Source organism: Sus scrofa, chromosome 16 (assembly GCF_000003025.6).
Source record: "Sus scrofa isolate TJ Tabasco breed Duroc chromosome 16, Sscrofa11.1, whole genome shotgun sequence".
NCBI lineage: Eukaryota > Metazoa > Chordata > Mammalia > Artiodactyla > Suidae > Sus > Sus scrofa.
Genome location: NC_010458.4, coordinates 64,357,733 through 64,378,859, shown reverse-complemented (window position 1 = coordinate 64,378,859; position 21,127 = coordinate 64,357,733). Strand labels below are relative to the sequence as shown.

General features: G+C 42.1%; 1 protein-coding gene across 13 annotated transcripts in view; it reads right to left on the bottom strand.

Moving 5' to 3' along the window:
• EBF1 (early B-cell factor 1) overlaps nt 1-20,861 on the bottom strand; it is a 395,190-nt gene extending 374,329 nt beyond the window's left edge. For 2 of the 13 annotated variants that reach the window (XM_005672579.3, XM_021076600.1), the window contains exons 1-6: nt 20,742-20,849; nt 19,652-19,770; nt 17,396-17,552; nt 16,765-16,828; nt 16,080-16,135; nt 5,008-5,081 (exon numbers count right to left, since the gene is read on the bottom strand). In XM_005672579.3, coding sequence (XP_005672636.2) covers nt 5,008-5,081; nt 16,080-16,135; nt 16,765-16,828; nt 17,396-17,552; nt 19,652-19,770; nt 20,742-20,834 — 563 coding nt within the window. In that variant the 5' untranslated portion in view covers nt 20,835-20,849. The other 11 variants (XM_021076602.1, XM_021076604.1, XM_005672581.3 and 8 more) reach the window with 9 other exon arrangements.

The window sequence follows — 21,127 nt, the reverse complement described above, 5'->3', positions numbered from 1 at the left end:
CAAAAACAAAAGCAAAAACAAGCTTGTGAGTCTCTTCCTTAGCAGCAGAGCACAGGTGGCAATCTCTGGTGAGCTGACACGCAGCTTCATAAATCAGGGCAAGAAATATTTACATGTTTCCTGGTTAAGGACCCACAGATCGTCATCTCAGGGACATGGAACTTCTTCCCATAAGCAGAGGCTCTCCCAACTGGAGAAAAGCATCATTTGCACCTTTAAGCTTTACAACAACAATAAAAAAAAGCAAGGTTATCTTACCCCTCTAAGCAAAGTGTTGAGAGAATGAGCTATATGAATTACCTGAAAATTGTGATTAATAACTGTAAGAACAAGTTCATTCTCTCCCTCAGTTAACCAACACTGTCAAGTTCTCCCATTCTTAAAAAAAAAAAAAGACTCACTTCTCCTGAGTTGGTTTCTTCACTGCCCAACTTTGTCCTTGCCAGAGTCACCACCATCCCTGCCACCTGAACCCCATAAAACCTGACTTCCAGGCCTCAGTGCCTATTTGAATGTCCTCTACTGAAGCCCACCAGTGACTTTCTAGTACTTTTCTCAGGCTTCAGGTCTATCTGGATCATCCCACACTTCCACACTTATTATATGGATGACTCCCTATCCTTGAAACACCCTCCCTTCATTTCTATGCCCTATATGCTCAAGGTTCATTTTCCTAATTCTTCAACACACTAACTGAGATTGTTCACCAAGAGTGGATCCATCGCCTCTTCTCTTTCTATTCTCCCATCCTTGTCAACCCCATGTAAGCCCACAGCATCCTCTCTCACTTTTGAGAAAAGACCTCTGATGTTGCTTACCCTTCATCCCAACTCTCTGCCCAGCTCCAGGCCCCAAGCCCACCATCTGCAGAACTCACCACCAGAGAAATGCTTCCTGAACCACCAGGAAATGAGCCAAAACACTCCTTCATGTCCTTTATAAAATCCCTGTCCTATCTTACCTCCCCACCACCAGTCCCTGCAGCTACAACCCATCTGTAAGTATGCCCTCCTTTCTCTGAGCAGTCACAGTCCTTGGCTTCACCCCCACACCCCAGCCCACCCTTTCTACCAGGCAGTCTAGTTATCTGCTCCCAGGTTTCACCTCCCAGGCTAACCTGTAAGCTCTCCTACAGCAGCAGCTAGTCCTTTTTAGCTCTGCTTTCCACTGCACTTGGCACATGGCAGGTGCTAAAAGAATGAATGAAAATATCCTTAACCCCCACACCTAGGATAAGCAAAGTATGCTCATGTTTTAGTAGACACTTCACCTCCTTTCTATATTCTCTTACCATCTTTGCCTCTGAACAACTACATGCCAGGTACTCAAACACTCGGATGCTGCAGCTACTGCTACCACTACTTCTACTGCTGCTACTATTAATAATAACAACAGACATTCAGTACTTACTATGAGCCAGGTACCATGATAAGCCCTGGGGGGATTTAAGCATTTAATCCCCCCAGGGCTTATTCAGGTTTGTTTTTTGTTTTCTGTTTCTTTTTTCTTTGCCTACAACAAAACAGAATTATCACAAGCCCCTTCCTATAGATCTAATTCTCTGTGTCTCCTTTACCATAACACCACCCCAAGAGAAGTAATCATATCTCCCCATTTCACACATGGGCTCCTAAAGCCTAGAGGAAAACTGTGTAACCTCTTTGCCCTCAAGGAGCCTTTAATCCAGCAAAAACAGGCAGGCCCTGGACCCACGGTTCCAATGCGCTGAGTGCTATGAAGGAAAAGCATGGGATAGCATAGGAACACATCACAAGGGACCAGGCCAAGGACCAGGGATGCTTTCTTGAGGAAGCCATGGTCAAGTGGGAATGTGAAGGACAAAATCAGAACACTCCAGCCAAAGAGGAAGGAAGAACAAGCCATATCAAGGGACCAGGCTAGCCCAGGAGCTCATAGTCCACAAAAGGTTACGCATTGACAATGGAAAAAGAATGCTTTCCTCAGCAGAGCACCTGCAGTTGTCCTATGCTCTGGAAAGGGAGACAATCTACCTTACCCTGCCTGGGGAGGCAGGGGGATTGGACTCACATGGCCAGGAGAGTTCCTATTTTCCAGTCACATTTTAAACACAGAATGTGGAGATGCATTTATAATCAAATCCTTTGGAATGACTCTTGCTCTTAAAAATCCTTCCTGAGGCCATGTTTTTTAAGAACTTACATTCCAAGTATTAGCAAAATGTAATGATGATTGGTAAGGGTGGTTCCAGTTTACCAAAAATGGAGAACCTCTCCCAGAATTCCACAGAAAGAGTTCTATGCCATCAAGTCAAAGGGGCTTTGTCTCAAAGAGAGGCAAGAATTATAATCTAGTGGCAGCAAGTCCTTTAGACAGCTCCCACAATGGGCTTACCCTCTCAACAGAACAAAACAAATTTTTAAAATTTGCAGCCACCTAGGACACAATTCCCTGGTGGGGTTTGGGGTTTGTTTTTTGTTTTTTTGTTTTCTGTTTCTTTTTTCTTTGCCTACAACAAACAGAATCATCACAAGCCCCTTCCTATTGATCTAAATTCTCTGTGTCTCCTTTACCATAACTCCAACATACTATAAATATACCTCTTTTGTGACATAAACGCAAAGTTTTATTGTGCCGTTAGCCTTGATAGAAAGCACTGCAGAAAGTTGTTTAGAAATTAAATATCTAAAACAAGCTATTTTAAAATCCAGGGCCCTCACTATTTCATGTCTGCAATGAAGAAATTTCATCTTGGGGAGAGCAAGCTGTCTTTCACACCATATGGTTAATGGTGGTGCATAGCAATTAGCCAGGCTGATTAATGGTGAACAGACTCTAATTTTATGCTTATAATTGAGCCTGCATTTGCACCCCTGGTGCAAATTCAGCACATCCCAACTTCCACTTACAACAGGCAAGAAATCAAGAGAAATAGGATGGTGTGGAAAGTGAGAATTTTTTTTTCCTGAAGCCCCCTAAAGAGCATCAGATTTGCAATTTAAAAGACTGTTAGCCACACAATAGATGACAGACTTGTGTAATAGGGTCATGGCGGCCTGGTAAACAAACAGTACCCCTTACACATCTATAGGCAGCCAGGAAAACCGTCATCTGTAACATTAGCGGGATGACATTTTGAATATGGCTTTTCCCTCTTAGCCTCACAGTACAAACATTATTTGCCTTCAGTGGCTTGAGAGTTTTATTTTTGCCATTTTTATGTTTCTGAAAAATAGAAAGAACATCAGCAGTAAAGCGCACCAAGCAGCATAATAAAGTACTTTGGCCCAATGAATTTTAAGAACAAGAAAAATATAAACTGCACTAATAGAGGGTAGGCTTATGTGTGAGAGGCGTAATATATCTTTAAGTATTTTAAGAAAAGAATTATTTCTAGCATAGTCCAAGTATGTACAGATATGAGATGCAAATCTATGATTTATAGATATTGGTTGGCCTACTGGTGAGATCCATCTTCCTGTCTGTCCCTTATTTGCTAGAATCACATGTAATAGAATATGGAAAATTCATTCTGATGTCATGCTAATTGTGGGGAGGTAAAAGAGTGATATATTTGGAAAAATAGTAATATGAAGGAGGTCATTTTTTTAATGCTTTACAAAATAATTTTACCCGTTTAATTCTGAAAAGTGCAACTCAGCTTTAATTGTGCAACTGTTGTATACAGTGTAACACTAATTTTGCCTAATAATGTCTTCTAAGAAATCTATGACCCTATTTTTTGGATTTTGCTAAGTGCCTTAAAGTTAGAGAAAAGCAACCCGGTTTGGGAATAATTAACAAGTTTTACCAATCACTGAAGTGAAAAACCTGTGAAACTCCTGTATATTTTAGAATAATGTATTAGAAGTATGGTTTTAAAAGGAGAAGAAAATTTTGATGTACATACGTAATTACAGAGAAGGATATCAACATTTGGAGCCTCTATAACCAAACACATTCATTTCTTTTCTATTTTATTTCCACCTGTAGAGTTTTCAGATGTACCCCAGAAGTCCACGAGCAACAAATAAAGCCCACCCAAGCCGAAGTGGCAGCTGAAAGCCCTAAACGGATTGGTCAGTAATAGTCAGGAGCCAAGCGTGCTTTGTGCCAGGAGAGCCTGCATGGCTAACAAAGCAATTAGCAGCCCTTCCCTGATGCACAGTGTCATCGTCATGCTTTATCCAATTACTCAGAATATATCAGAAGCAAAGCACCAGGGTGATTTTCTGAAGAATCAGAATCCTAAACTGCAAGTAAAAAGGCTGTTCTCTGGTTTCCTCTCCCATGCGGAGGACTGGCTGAGGCCATGGAGTGAATGTAGTCGGCCTGCCTGGTTTCAAGTGTAGCTTCAGGCAAAAATAAAGATAATCATTTGTGAACAACATGAATTTTTACACCTTTCAGGGGCTCATCTTTGCCATTCTTCCAAAAGCTCACTACCATAAAGAAACATGGCAAAAAGACAAAAAAAAAAAAAAAAAAAAGAAGTATTAGCTTCACTGTCATAGTTATATACAAAGTAACTGGACGAAGAGATCAAACGAAAGACTGAGAGATCACCCCCTCAGTTTAAGGAGGAATGATGCCTCGGTATGGGTGGTCATATTTTTAGGTGGAAGGATTAAAAAGGGGAGCTACAACTTTCAAGTCATCCAAACAGAGGCTTCTGCTAACATCAGTAGAACTCTAAGTCATTTTACTAGCAATGCAGTTGAGTGCATATATTAACACTAAAAGGGTTATATTGTGTTTTATTCGACTGCAAGGAAGAAGGGAGGGCACTGCTTTGTGCCCATTAACAGTGTGATATCAAAATGGACATGTATGTCTTTTAGGATAAGATCTAATAAATAATTGAGAACCACTGTGATGCCTGACATTTGACTACCACATACTTCCAACAGTTTTGAGGATGCCTCATAGAAGCATATACTCCCAAAACAGACCTGAATTCACCTAAATTTGAAATACAAATTCATCTTCTCTTTGCTAATTAAAGGGAGAGAACAAGGTATTTCTTACCTGCACATGATCTCGTGTGTGAGCAAGACTCGGCACATTTCTGGGTTCTTGTCTTGGCCTTCGTATACTATGGCCTGTAAACAAAGGCATCATGTGAGCTAAGAATGGAACCAGGCAGCAGAGAACAAACTATCCCAAGGAACCATTCGCCACTGTCCCAGGTCAATTAGCTTGTTGAGAGCCAAAGGCCTCACTGGACTGACAGTTCCAAGACATGTTCTCAAGGATCAGCCCAAATGGAGTGGAAGGGGATGTGATCCTCTCTGTCCCATAAACCACTATATCATGATGCACAGCTTTGGATCTGGGTCTGAGGGGGGCTTCTGTCATCAAGACAACCACAGTTCTCCTTTCAATTCAGAATAAAAATAAATCTAATCAGTAGGGACAGGGAAAACCCAAAAGGTGTCCCAGATTGAGATACTTGAGTGATTTCAAATACAGAAAAGCACATGGAGTTGATTATTTAATGGTGCGTCTTGGTCTCTCATTTTGATACTTCCGGCTCCAGCATGTGACGCTCTAGAGGTAAGTAGCAGAGCACAAGTGAGGGTATGGTTAATAAGGCCACTCACTGTGTCTTCTTTGAGCTGCTTCATCAGTCAAGGGAAATCCTTCTTCCTGCCTACAGGCTGAAAACATGTGCTTTCCAGGGTGTACACCCACCCAAACAGTAATACTCACCCACATATGCTGGGGTGGGTCTTAAGCCATAGCTATCTCCCTCAAGTAAGAAAAATTACGTCTGACTCTCAAAATTTGGAGTCCCAAACCACCTCACCAGCCAAGATGCTTTTGCTGTTTTTAGAAATATGTGTGCAAACATTTCGCTTAAGGACACCAGGAAATGGGCCTGAGACTTCAGCTTCCTAGAAGATCTACATGTCAATACCTGGGCCAAAGAAAAAACTCACAGCTATGGGTAGAGCAGTACTCTGTATGGGGATACATTTTAACAAACTTAACACTGTATCACTGCATAATACACATATAACACAGCTTCAAATTGTTAATAAAATTACTTTCACACATTCAGATAACTCCCAATTTCTTGGTGTCGAAACTACTTAAATTAACCACAGACTATCCCTCTTTAGGACACATAGAAACTGTGGTACCTAACTTGTAGTTGGCTGGAATGGGCTTTGTTTATGAACCCAGAATGTTCAGAATTGTAAATGGTGGGGGATGGCTTATGACACAGTGTATGTGAACCTACAGAGCAGGCTCTGATTATGACACCTAACTCTATCACAAAACAAAAAATTTAAACAACAAATTTTTAAAAAACTAAAACAACAGATTTAAAAATGACAAAAAGTACCTGCACAAGAAGAAAACATTTCTTTACCATTAGCCCATCAAAAGCATTTCTATGGTTACCCTGCTATAATTCTATATTTTTTAATGTTTTACTTTGACATAACTTTAGACTTACAAAAAAGTTGCAAGGATAAAAAAAGAATTCTTAGATACCCTGTAACCAGACGTCTCAAACGCGTACATTTTAGTAAATTTGCTATTCTTTTTCCTTTCTCTATTTTCTCTCTTAATTGCAGACATGCCCTAAATACCTCAGTCTGTACCTCCTTAAAATAAGGAATTCTCTTACTTAGCCATAGCACAATTATCTGAATCCAAAAATTATCATCGCTCCAATACAATCTGATCTAAACACCTTACTGAGATTCACAAATTACCCAATAATGTCCACTGTAGCAAAAAAAATAAAAAATACAATATCAATCATTATATTCAATTGTCTTAACTCCTTAATAAGGAACATTCTAAGTCTTTGTTTTTCACAACATTGACATTGTTAAAGAATAGAGGCCAGTTATTTGGTAAAACACCCTCAGTTTGGATTTGTCTAATGTTTCCTGAGACTTAGACTAAAGTTATGCAATTCAGGACTGAAATACCACAGATGCGGCACTGAGTTCCTCTCCATGTATCACATCACACTGTCAACTAGTTCCACTACCAGCAGTAAACTCTGACCACTTGGTTAAGGGGGTGCCTGCCACTCATCAGAGCTCACAACCAGATCTCCACACAGTAAAGTTACTACTCCACTTTATGTAATCCATAACTATCTTCTGGGGAAGTCATCTAGATTATGTTAATATCATATTATGACTCAAATTCTCATCCATTGGTTTGAACGTGCATGGATGCTGCTTTCCCGCATTCTCAAAAGACCTCTTAAATACCCAAGATGTTGCTTTACTCCAGAAAATGCATTCAGTAAATTAAAAATGTTTTAAAAACCAAAACTTATATCTGCCTGCCTTATTTACTGCAAGCACTGCTTTTAAAAAATCAAAGAAACACTGTAAATAACTGATTAGATCTCATACATGGTGCTAACAAATTCTAACCATACAATTCTGTGAAAATCTATTATCATTATGTGTTTTGTATGTCCTCTTCATACCCTGACAGCCTCTGTTTCAACTTTAGTTTTCTGTCATGCTAAACTAATAAAAGTAACTTGGTAAATAAAATTTACAGGTATTAATGGGGTTATTCCCTCCTATTCAAAAACAAATCAGCTTTGGGGGGAAGAAAAAGTATCAGTTACGTCAGACTTTGTCATTTTGATTCTTTCTAGATGATACCAATATTACCTTTACTGAGGCTGCTGGTTCCACTGAAATCAATGGACCCACAATGATAGTCAATTAAATGAGAATGAGAATACACTGATGACTCCCCCAAATAGTGGCTGATCCACGGACTCCCAGGATCTGTTTTTATCTTGGATGACTGAACATCATTTGTTGAAGGCTCATGGCCTCCGCAATTCATCTTTACCAAATGTCAACCTGCCACTTCACTTCTGGCAGCAGAGTCAAAATGGAGAATCTTTCTCTAAATCAAGCCTAGAAAAATGAAAGCAAGAGTTTGGGTTTGCTCAGAAATAGTTAGGAACTCTGGGCATGGATGGAAGCATGAATTTTCAGCTGTCCCTTTCCTTGGAGCCTCGACAGAACAATAAACACAGATAAAAGAAGCTGGCTGCTTCTGGGACTTCTGAAATAAAAGCACATAAAACACAGAGCCTTTTCCCTGTCCTTGGGGGTAGAACTAAAATCCTGAAAAGTAATCTAGAACCTTGGCGTAATAGGGTTTGCTATAGAGTGGAACTGGGCCAAAGGCAGCTCCAGCTCCCACCTCCCCTAAACAGTTTTTTTTGTTTTTTGTTTTTTGTTTTTTTTTTGCTGAAAAGGCTTGGTAAAATACCCACACAAAGTTCCCATTGTGGCTTGGTGACAACGAACCTGACTGGTATCCATGAGAATGTAGGTGCAATCCCTGGCCCCACTCAGTGCCTTAAGGATCCGGCATTACTGTGAGCTGAGCTATAGGTGGCAGATGCGGCTCAGATCTGGCATTGTTGTGGCTGTGGTGTAGGCAGCAGCTGAAGCTCTGATTCGACCTCTAGCCTGGGAATTTCCATATGCCACATGTAGGGCCCTAAAAAGAAAACACACACACACACACACATACACATACACTCACAAAATCATATAAAAGTATGGTAAAAAAATCAACGTTCTGATGAGATCCAACATAAGAAAACAGGCTAAAACTATTTTAATAAATGTCTCTGATGCAGAGTGTCAACAATAAGACAGACTTTAAAAAAAAAAAATGCCAGCAAGTTCTCCCTTCAACTTACGTACACATCAAATCTCATATACATTTACTACCCATGGCAAGACTGGTTCACAGTTCAGCAAACTCAGACTTCAAGCCTAAAAGGAAAGGGGTCTTCTAACACCAACTTAGGGAGAAGTTCCTGCTCTTCTTCCTAATTTAAAGACGTGCCTCTGTGAGTAAAGCACGAGGAGGCTGGACCAGCTGGGAGATCACAGAAGCATATAAACAGCATCGACTACTTTAAGTGAAACCATTTTAATAGACAGCTGGTTTAGGATCCAGACAATGGAACACTGAGAAGAAGGGTTATTTTCATCCTCCACAGTAAATCATGCGTCCACTCACTGCAAGGAAGGTAGTCTGCTGTGAGAGCGACAAAGGCAACAGTGGTTTAAATAAATCAATGTGTTTATCAAGAGTAAGGATGGGAAGCCTGTGATAGAGATGGGCAGGAAGGGGAGAGAAAGCGTACGAAATATATTATTTAAATTAATGAATTGAAAGTGAAGCAAGTGGAGGTTTTAACCTGACAAAAAAACACAGTATCAAGTAGAAAGCGCTGTTTACATTCATCCTGCCAATGCAAATAAATCCCTGAAGGTGGCAGGAATGCTTGTACAGGAAGAAAAGTAAAAGAATAAGCAGCACAAACTTCATCTCAACTTAGAAACCCAGTAAAACTGATAAACAAATTGTCAAAACCTGACATATTTTGAGCAGATTTATTCTTCTGATACACTAGCCTCCCTTTTCTTAATATTTTCCTCTAGTGAGCACAAAGAAAATATCACAATTATTTTAATGTTCTACTGACTTTTAGTCTGAGGGTTTTTTCAACGAATAATTTTTACATTTAAAAAAAAAGAAGGAAAAAATAGGACTTGTTAAACTTTCACACCTTTATGCGACAACAGTGCCAGAAAGTCTACTGAGAGAGGATAAGATGCCATCAGTTTCAAATGCCCAATTATGTAACAACCTATAGCGTCTTTGAAAAGAAATAAATCAATCACTAGAGAAAATCTGCCTTGGTTGCTACTGTTTTAGAAGGCATCTTGTGAACTATGGTTCAGCTCTGTTTGTCAAAAATATCACTGGGTCTTAAAAGTTAATTGAAACTTATTATGGATAAAGACTACATGCTAAAATGAAAAATGCTTCAAAAAACACTCCTAGGTGCGAGTACACCAGGATCATACTTCGAAGGGATGCAAAGGAAATACAGAGAATTGAGCAGGGCTTTTCTTTGTTTACTTTTCTAACAGTTTTAACTCTTTGTGTTCCATGCCAGAATGAAGTGGGCAAAGGGAATACTTTTGACTTTGGTTCATCAGACTGCAAGAGGGTTTCAGGAATAAGATGTTTTCATGAAGAAGCTTTCTTAATTTATAAACACTAGGAGACTTGGTATCATTAGTTTAGAAAGACAGAAAGAATGATGAAAGGAAAGGAAGGGAAAGAAAGAGAGAGGGAGGGAAGAAAGGAAGCGAGGGAAAGAAAGAAAAGGGAAGGAAGGAAGGAAGGAAAGAAACAAAGAAAGAAAGAAAATAAGGAAAGAAAGGAAGGAAAGGAAGAAAAGGAAAGAAAGAGAAAGAAAGAAAGAAAAAGAAAAGAAGGAAAGAAAGGAAGGAAAGGAAGACAAGAAGGAAGGAAGGAAGGCAAGAAAGAAAGAAAGAAAGAAAGAAAGAAAGAAAGAAAGAGGAAGAAAGAAAAGAAAGAAAGAAGAGAAAGAAAGGAAGGAAGAAAGGAGGGGAGGGAGGTAGGAATAAGGAAAGAAAACAGGTGGCTAGGTTACCTGTAACTAACAAAAACTCCTTATTTCCCATTTAAATCAAAACAGTACCATTGACTATACATCACTCTTTTCCAAATACAAAATAAAAGGCTAAACCTGATTTGTTGCCTTACAGAACACACTCCTGAATATACAAAGTATATCCTTCAACCAGAAATAAAGTGTCCTCTAAATACAAACTGTCAGCATGCCTTTAGCAGCAAATTACCAAGCATTGAAACTAATCAAAAAATAATATGAACACCTACACTATCAACACATTGTATTATTAATCATTATCTTCAACCACCAAGTTCCACTGCTTGTCATTTAAAAAATAAAATAAAATAACTAATGTGGTTCAAGAAATTTCCGGCAAGTGGTCCCAGTTAAAAATTAACCTGTGTCAAAGAAAACACTACAAATGACATTTCATAAACAGTTGTGTCAAACAGAAATCCAAAATTAAAAGTGGAAAATAAAATAAAAATTATTTTGCTTCAATTAGCAGCTTGGCTACTAGTGAACAAATTACAAAGATGTAATTTCAGCTCAGCAGCTAAGCAGGCCTGTTTTCAGAAGTGAATTAGGAAAGTTGCAAAGGAATGATATCATATTCAATATTCTGTTCAGTTACATCACAGCCCTGAATAAAAAGAGAATGTGTACCAAAAGCAGTGAGCTTTAGAATGCATCTTTTATGTCTCAAAGAAATAAAATCTCTCATATTATTCAAACACCACGATAACGGGATCTTTCTAACAATATCATATGCTATTACTTTTTCTAGCAGTAATAAAAGATATTTCACTCATATGATAACATTTACATCTATATTAGCAGATATAACCAGCTTTGTCAACCCAATGGGGCAATAATAATAATAATAGTAATAAAATAATAAAAGCAGCTAATTTATTAAGCACTTAATATGTGCCAGTCGCTGTCCTACGCACTTTACACGTATGAATTCATTTAATTTTCACCACAGAGCTGCCAGGTAGGTGCCACCATTACATCCGTTAGTGTCCAAATGCTTACATATTTTAATTACTCACTAAGACCAAATCACTCTCACTCCACAACTATATAAACAATTCGCCAACATCCAAACACTCCTTTATTCCTCTAAGAAATATAAGCACAGACTATCTGTGGAGTCATACAAGTTCAATAAATGCATCACTACTAATATGTTCGTTTTTAATGCTGTTCAAACATTCACATGGAAACAGCTCTAGCGTAAATATCCCCGAACAAATGGCTGTATATTATCCAGGAGGGAGCAGTTGGACCGCCAGACTGGGGAAGTACTAGGCCATCTGGCTCCGGCAATCTCTCCAAAACCATCAGCTTTGTTTTCACCCCCAGACTCCAAACAACACATTTTCCACTGTGATGAGTTTACATTTTCCCAAACACAGGTCCTGATCATGCATAAAAATTCCAAACTTCTTCATTCCTCTATGTGCAAGGAAATTTAAATCACCTGCATTTTTGACACGTTACCAAAGAAGAGAGTAAGCTGCTGAAATATGGCTCCTAACCATAAACTTGCCTGTTCTTTTTTGTTTGTTTCCACAAATATATGAAAGAACCTCTCCAATGGCCTAGCTGAATTCCTCTGGAACTTATTGATACACTAAAAACGACGTGTTTATCTACCAATGAAGAACCGCGAATGGGAAGGGTTGTTAATCAAATCCACATCGCTGTGGCAGGATATAATGAAACAATCAATAGGAAAAAATGCACTTGCATCCATAACTTAAAGTACTGGGAACATCAAAACAAATATATAAAGATTAGCTGGAAAGAGAAATATGACAGCATTTCTGATGATTGTACCTTAGGCTTCCCAATGGGCTGGGTCTTTTTAGCCGTCCTCTCACTGCATATTATCACCTACCTTTGAATCCATACATGCAAGGATTATGTGGCTATTACTTTCCCCTCTCCAAAAAGAAAAACAAAACAAAAAACCTTTTGTTTGAAGGCAGGGAGTGTTTTGTTTTTGATACCTTTATGGAATCTGGTATTCTTTCGTTGAAGTATAAAAATGTCATGTTTTTCAAAGCAAGATGATAGGAGGGGAGATAAAGCCTTTAAAAAAAAAATCTAAAGATAACTCGCTGAAGCAATCACAGAACATAATCATGTTTCAAATACTACATGAAAATCTGAAACGAGGTACATTAAACTTCAGACCTCCCCCACTGGGTTCATGTGAGTTTCTGCAGCAGATACTGTTTCTGGATGCAACAGCCATAAACTTCTGGATCCTGCAGGCCTTTCTGCATGCTCACTAATGGAATACCAAAAACAGCAATGACACAAAAACGGCCTATTTTTAGTTCAGCTAAACTTGGTTTTGAACAAACCTTCCCAAAAGCAAGTGTCTTAATTTCTAGTTGGTGGACAAATATCTGGAATATCATTATATCCTTTGCATTTTAGAAGAGATGCATAGGGATACAAGAGCTCAGATCCTTACACATTCACTTCTACTAAAGCCTCCTCTTTCCTGGTAGAGTCCAAAATTAAAAATCATTACCCAAAAGATATAATGAGGCACTTTAAAAAGGTGTGAAATACTGTGCATACCAATATATCTTGGTTGATTGAGTACATTTCTGTTTGATCTCAATGCTGCTAACTCTACTCAAGAGCAGGAACATTCTATGGAAATATAAAGTGCCCAGCTAGTTTTGATTTTTGCTTGCCAAGGATTCTCTTCAAGTTTTAACCCCAACCTGTGAGTCAAAGAAATGACATCACACACATAAACCTGCATCTCTGAGGTGAAAAATGTCATGATAAAGAAGCAGCTAAGACACTTGAACCATGTCTAGATATTCCATCTGAAATTTATGATGTTATTAGAACTCATCACACTACTGAAATTACTCCATTCTGCACGCTAAACATCAAAATCCTGAGTCTATATATCCCAAAGAATTTCACAGAGGGGAAAGAAAGGAACTATTTAATCAGTCCATTTATGTCAAGTCTTACTTCTGATTGAAGGAGTCACTGCATACTTAAATCAAAAATTTAAGAAATTTAAAATCAGACTTGGCAATTATTTATCACAGAATAATTTCAAGCTAGAGGAGAATCCACTGTTTTGCTCATCAAGGCTAAAACATAATAGTTACGTCACAGCTAAGAAAAGTTATGCTTCTTCACATGGACCTGCTTTTTGAAGATTATTGTATTAACTGTGTACACAAGAAGCTAACCTATTTCCCAAACTCTTACAGCACATAAGCAAGGAACAAGCAACCGGATAACAGACAGGGACTGCTTTTCAAAGTAAAAGCTACAGAGAAAGACTTAGACAACTATTATGAAAGCAAACAGAGTTTGCTTCAAAAAGCAAAAAAAAAAAAAAAGAAACAAAAAAAAAAACAGTTTTATTGCTATTTTTAAACTAAATTCAGATAATTACTAAAACTTTTTTCAGGTGTCTCCCCACCAAAATATATAATTGCAAACACTTATAATTTTATGTAATTTCTATGGCAAATGACTTTCTTATATCTGCTAGCATTAAATTATATGTACCCTGTTCTGGTCCCACCTCCCCACAACAGATAGAATTTATGAGACCAAGTCAAAGAATGCCTTAGACTATAGTTTTTTTAAAGCTCTATGACCTTGCTAATAAATTGTATTAGATCACTGCCTTAAAAAATCAAGATTATTCTTCCACCATAGAAGAACGTGTTGTCAGTTCATTTCATAATGGGAAAATGAATTCTTGTGGCACTGTTTTTTTAAGGGTCTAAAAGTTTTGAGAGAAGTTATCACTTCATACATGTCCTAATTTTTTGCTCCTTACAACCACTCTCTTCTTAGAGCTGCTTATAATATCTAAGTGGCCAATGTTTCATAAGCAGACAGTTCTTTTATACTGGTTTGTGGGGATTTTTTTTATCTTTTAAAATGTAAATTCTAATAAATGAGGACTATGCATTAGAATTCATATTTTCCCTCTTCTCCTATCTTTTCTTTCCTCTGATATGAATGATGGGGAAAGATATCCAGTGTATCAAAGACAATCTTTCAAACAAAACTCCACTTAAGACATTTTTGTGTTGATACTACTTTTTGAAAGTTACCGAAATCAGACTTTTTCGGCCTTTTGTTTTTATTTTTTGTTTTTTTTTTTTTTTTTTTTGCTTGGCCAGGAAAAATTTTAGCAAAATACAGTGTATCCAAATGAAAGGGAATTATCCCACGTAATGATCAAACCCAGAACAGTAATAATAATACCAAGACTAAGAGTATACACGTGAATTTACTCTGAACTTATTTCCACTAAGAAATAAACAGATCTTCAAGAAAGTTAAATATTTGGGGATAATAAAATAGATTTCACTAGGTATTTATTTATCATTAAAAAAATACATTTCATACCCTCATGTTTTCTACTTGATTCACAATGAAATGTGAAGGTAATAATTAAAATTAGCTGTTATAAAATTGCTTCCTGCTGAGTAGATTCTGAAACTCCTAACAGCTTATTAATGTGCATTTTGTACAGCATATTTAAGCCATGGGTATCTAAAAACAATTTTCAATATGCATGGATACCCTCACTTGAAACTTTCCAAGCCAGGATCTATGAAGACTACCTCCCTCGTTTTAAATCAAGCAAATAAGTTTTTAACTCTCTTACTAAATTGGTAGTTAGTACACAATGGCTAACTTTTCTCTTTGTCCTGATTTCTTTCCTCCACCCAATAAAACTGTCTTCTTTTTTGTTACTAAGTCCTTCAACTACATAACCAAAATATTTAATCCCAAAACTAAACTTTTTCTTAAATTAAAAAAAAAGTTCCTGTGCCTCATTAAAACATCAGACCTCTTTTCTGACTCTGCTCTTAATAATAACTTTTAAACCATAACTCAACCTTAAAGTATTCTGAGTAGCACCCTCGTGTTGGGGAGCTTAAGAAAATGCAATGCCGTTTATGTACCTTTAAGACCACAAGCTCACTCACCCTGCCCTACCTGGCTTCTTGCCAAACTTGGAGGCAAAAGCAGGAGAATTTTTGCAAAATGTCTTCTAACAATTGTCAGCTCCCTCTTCCAACACTACCGCCATGCAACTTTTTTTTTTTTTTTTTTTTTTTCCAATGTGTAGATTGAGTCACCTGAGTTCTCACTCCATCTCACCGTTCCTTGGGAAGCTTTCTTTGCCCCTCACCTGCTCCCGCTACCTGGGGGAAGCCCTGATGGTTTGGATTTCACAAGTTCTACCCACTCTGCACCAGGGTCCCTGGATAACTTTTGCGCCCCCTGGGGCTCCTGGGCAGGGTCAAAGGAAGTTCAGCCCTTATTCTCTCCACTAGGCACCCCAGAGTCTTAATTCACAAGGTCTAATTTCCCTTGTAGGGAAGGAGCCCTTGAGCTGTCTTCTCCCACTACCACCCCCTCCTCCCAGCTGCGAGCCATCAAGCATATGCGCACTAGGAAGGTGGTGCTGAGAGCGAGGTCTGCCCTGGCAATGGGAGTTCTGGGAGTTCGAGTCCCAGCCCTCCAACTAAGGAGTATCCAGCCTTTTGACCCTTACAAATTTCACGGCCTTTGAGTTACCCTCACGGCGCGAAATTAAGAAACTTACTTGTTTTGTCATGGAGTCTATGAGGCGCACGTAGAAATCCTGCTCCGTCCTTATTCCTGGAGGGGGGGGCGGGGGAGAGGGACCAAAGAGAATTAAGTGAGAGAGGATCTGCACGAAACAAAGAATGAGGCTCCACGGCTGATGGAACTCCAATTCCCTCGGAGAAGCACAGCCAGGACCCCCTACCCCTGGGTCCTGAGACGGGCTTCTGGCCTAGCCCGTGTGCTTCTGGAAGCCAGTGCCCAGGCACAGCGGCTGGCAAAAGGCAGAACCCCTACAAGGCTACTTTCCCTTCCCAGGGCTTGAGCCCCTCTGCGCGTCCTCCCGAAGCTACCAAGGCCTGACCGCTCTAGACCCTTGAACTCACGGGACTTCGGGAATGAGGTCTAAGCTAAGTGAAGGAAACCGGCCTTAGGAAGGGGAAGAGAAAAGAAATCGACCCAGCAAGGGCCAAGGACGCCACACCTGGCCCCAGGTACGCGCCCGCCAGTGCGGCCGCCCTCCAGCCGCCTAGGGCCTCCTCAGGTGAAACCTCTTCAGGCGAAACTCAGGAGAAGCCAGTTTACCCTCACGGTGATGGACGACTGAGCTTTGCTCTGGGTTCTCTGGGCCCACCTGAACCCCCTCTCCCCCTCCCCTTACCCGGAGCCCCGGGGTGCCGGCGCGGACCCGAAGGGAGCCTCACCATTGCTGTAGAGGAGCTGGAGCCGGTAGTGAATCCCGTTATTGGTCTTTTCGCTGTTGGCTTCCTGGGTTGCAGCAGGATGCAAAGATACAACAAGAGACGCGGGAGAGAGGTCGGTGTGAGCTAGTGGACTGACTTTGAGGCAACTTTCCCCAAGCAGGATCCCCCGGCCGGGGAGCCGGACAGGCCCGGGGAACAGCAAAAATTGCGGCCAACTGTAATCCCTCTGTCGTCCTCCCGACCCTTACTTCTCCCTCCATCCTTCCAGAAAATTCCGTGGGGCTCGCACGGGCGCGATCCCCTTTCTAGGGCCTGGGGGCTCGAGCCTGGGCCAGCAGAGGTAGGAGCTGCGCGTGGTCGCGCAGTCGAAGGCGGGTTCATTCCCAGCGCCCTTGACTCTAGAGTGCGAAGCCAGGCTCGCCTCTCTCCACCTCTGGGGTCTCTGCGCGAACTTTTTGGGAGCAGGACTTGAACGAGGAGCCCGGGTTCGCCCAGGACGGGAAGTGGCTTGGGGGACCCCGCACAGGAGTATGTTACGGATGCTTTGCACTCGCGGAGGAACGCGCCTCCCAAAGCGCCTGGGCCTATTCCCCAGCCGGGGGCGAGGGGCAGCGGCGCTGCGCCCACTTACTTTTTCCTTCTCCACGAACCCCACAAAGGCTGTCCTCTCGATCTCCACGGGCTGGCCCTGTCTGTCGTAGAGGGCCAGGACGAAGTGGAAGAAGTTGGATTTCCGCAGATTGGAAGGCGGCTGCTTCTCAAAGTGAGCCCGGGCCAGACCCACCCCGCTGCGGCCAAAGACGCAGAGTTAGACGTCTAAGCGGGACAACGACCCGCGACCCCTTGTCACCCCTTACACACGCGCGAATCCTCAAACACCCACGGTCTCTGCTCCCAAAACACCCAGTGGGGGCCTTACACGCACCCTCAAGAGCCTCAGGCCCACCTGGCGACAGGACATGCCTGCTTTCGCTTGTCCTCCCCTCCCCGCCAAGAGCCACTGAGCCCCCCGAACTCGCCAAAGAGGTGTAAAAGTTTTGTTTGGGTTTTGCGCAAAAGAAAAAACGCTGTACGCATTTACTCCGACTTGACGCGCGCTGCATGGGGAGGTAGAAAAGTAGCTGTGGATGAGGTGAATCCGCGACCGCGGAATTAAGCCGGTCATTTACAACTTTGAGAGAGGGGGGCATGGGAGTTGGTTCCCGCCACCGCCTCGAATCTCCCGTGGACAGGTGAGAGTGGATGGGGAACATGCTCTGCTCCTCGCTGCAGCAATCCTCCAGGAAACCTCATGTTCCCTCGGCTGCGGGTGCCCCGTCTGGGGAAGCCACACGTCCCCCAAATAAAGCATGTGGAGAAAAAGGATCTGCGGGTGGAACTCGGAGCTGTCAGAGGTGGTCGCTGTGGGAAAGGGAACTTGGGATTTTTTAAAGATCTGTCCTGACAAACTTTCGCTGTTCCGCAGAAATCCTCACACTCTTTCCAGAAATCCTATGGACAAGGGCTGACAGCTGAGCGCGCCCTCCTGGGGTCTGGAGGCTGGGGCGCCATGAGTGCAGGGCGGCCACTGACAGCCCGACCTGCCCGACACAAGGGCGCGCGCACACACACACGCACGCGCCACACAAACACACAGCACACTTTCGCTTCTAGCCCAGTTACCTAACTCACTCTCACTACCAACCACCCCATCCTTATAATCATTGCGGATGGGAACAATGTTATGGACACTTGTCCCCAACCCCGGGGAAGATGAGAATGATGTAATTAGTCATCCTCCTTCTTCCCCTTCCGCCCTCTCTAGGCTAGATAGGGCCTGGGGCCACCAGATCTCCCATTCTCCCAAGACCAGCTGGTGGCCTGGAAAAAAAAAAAAGAAAGAAAGAAAGAAAGGCCATTTCTCACTTGGGACCAGGAGTCCCCAGAAACGATACTGTGGGTGCCCAGGAAAGTTCGCCCAGGTCAGTTTCCAAGAGCAGTGCCTCCAGGCCACATTCCAGGAGCTGAGAGTGGCTGAGGGGCTAGAAGGGGCCATGGTGACAGAGAATGGGGAAGAGTTTTAGCAGATGTCAGAATTAAAGTTAGGATTTGCTGTTCTCCGGGTGGACCAAGAAAAACTGAAAGCTCCAGAGAGAGGGAAGGAGTACCAGAGAGGAGAAACAAGAGATGGTTCTAAGGAGAAATGGCGAGAGAAAAGAGGAGAGAAAAGGAGTTAAGACAGGAGAAAAAAGAGGAGGTAAGAGTGAAGAAAGAAGAGGAAGGAAAGAAGGAAGAGAGTGAATGAGGAAAAGAAAAAGGGAGGAAGATTGGAAGTAAAGAAAGGAGGAAGAAGGGAAGGGAAAAGGAGGAAAGAAGAAAAGAAAGGGAGCAAAAGAGGGAAGGAAAGGAAGGAAAAGAAAAGTTTTTAAAGGAGAGAAAAGGAAAGAAGGAAGAAAAAGGAAAGGAGGAAGGAAAGGAAGAACGAAGGAAAGAAGGGAAAGAAACAGAGAAGAAAGAAAAAAGGGACGGAAGGAAGAGAAGGAGGGGAAAAAAAGAAAAAGAAAGAAAAGACAACCGGCCGGAAAAGAAATAGCAATCCCAGAAAACACAGATATCCAACATTATGCTCGTGAGATGCCTCTTCTGGCTTAAAACAAAATGAAAACAGTCACAGACGAGGCAGGGGAAATTGCCGGCAAAGCGTGGGCTCTTCTCAGGCAGCTCCCGGCTCTCCGGCCGAAGGCAATCAAGACAGAGCGGCCGGGGAGCACCGAGCCCCAGAGGCGAACAGAGCCGAGCGGCAGACGCAGTAGCGCGGCCGGGCCCGTCGTGGCCACGGCCGCTACCGCCTCCCAGCTCTACTGCTCGCAGCTCGCCTCCCCGGCCGCGGTCCCCGTGCGGTACCCACCTCTGCGCCGCCGTGTTGGCGTCCAGCACCCCGGCGCCCTGCATCCACGTCCGCACCGCGTTCATGCCGCTGCCCAGCGGCTCTTCCTTCATGCTGCTTCCACTCCGTTGGATGCTTTCCTGAATCCCAAACATGAAAACAACCTTTTCTTGTGGAAAATCTCCTCCCCCTTGAAAATTAAAAAAAAAAAAAAAAAAAAAAAAAAAAAGGAAAGAAAAACGCCAGCCAGAGATTTTTTTTTTTTTTTTTTTGAGTCGATGAACTCGCGCTAGAAGATCAAGGCGGGCTGGAAAGCAAATTTTTAAAAAATGTAAACCTTCGCTCAAAACTGAGCGATAACGCGAAAAAAAAAAAAAACGGAGAAAAAAAAGAAGGGAAAATCCAACAAAAAGACCAAAATAAAAAAAAATAGAGATGTATGCTTGGCTGTTGGGGGTTGTTTGGTTGGTTAATTTTTGGTTTGGGTGCTTTTTTTTTCTGCTTTTTTTTTTTTGCTTTTTTTTTTTTTTTTTTTTTTTTTTTTTTTTTTTTTTTTTTTTTTTTTTTTTTTTTTTTTTGTAATGATCACAAGCCGGTGGAGGACAGGAGGGGCTGGAGTTTCCTTTTGAAGAGGTACCGTTCACTTGAAGAAGCAGGAAGAAAAAAAAAAAAAAAAAAAAAAAAAAAAAAAAAAAAAAAGCCCTGGTGGCAATTTAAGAAACAATAGACTCAACTCGCGCTGCCGGCTTTGCTACTTCAAGTGTCATTTTCCACAACCAGGCAAGTTTTTCCTCTCTTTTTTTTTCCTCCTTCTCTCCCAACCAAAGATATTTCTTTCCTTTCAGTGCGTGTAGATGAGGAGGACGCTGGTTGCTGTAGACAGATACACCAGAGAGGGAGAGTGGGATGGGGGGGAGGGGGAGGGGGGTAGGGAAAGACAGAAAGAGAGGAGAGGAGAGGAAAGGAGAGGAGAGGAGAGGGAGAAAGAGAGAGAAGTGGACCCTGCTGAATGGAGATTCTGTTTTCTTCTTGCTAAAATAGAAGTGATTTGCAGGCTTTCCCTATGGAATCCAGTTTGACTCTCCCCAGAGCTAAACACAGGCACACTAACCCCAAAGGGAGGAGGCGGGGCCGGCGCCTCAAGGGGCCGCCCCCTCATTTGCATAACGTCATCCTTCCGCCTCGCCGCAGCCAATCGCAGCATAGGTGCCTTCCAGCTCTCAGCGTAGGGCCTTGCTAGCTCACTAACATCCCTCCTCGGGTGGCGCAGGGGAGCCGGCCAAAGTTCCTCGCAAAGTGGCAAACGAAGAATCTCCGAGCACCGACATCCGAGCTGGGGAGGAGCGGGGCTGAGCTGGGCAGACTCGGGCAGAAGGGAGACAGAAAGAAGGGGAGCAGGATTTGAGTTGGGGTCTGCATCCTGGCCTTTGCGGTCGGTTTAACATCCTCGCCGCGCCCTGAAAGCGCTAGAGGCGCACAGGCTGCGCCCTCGCTGGG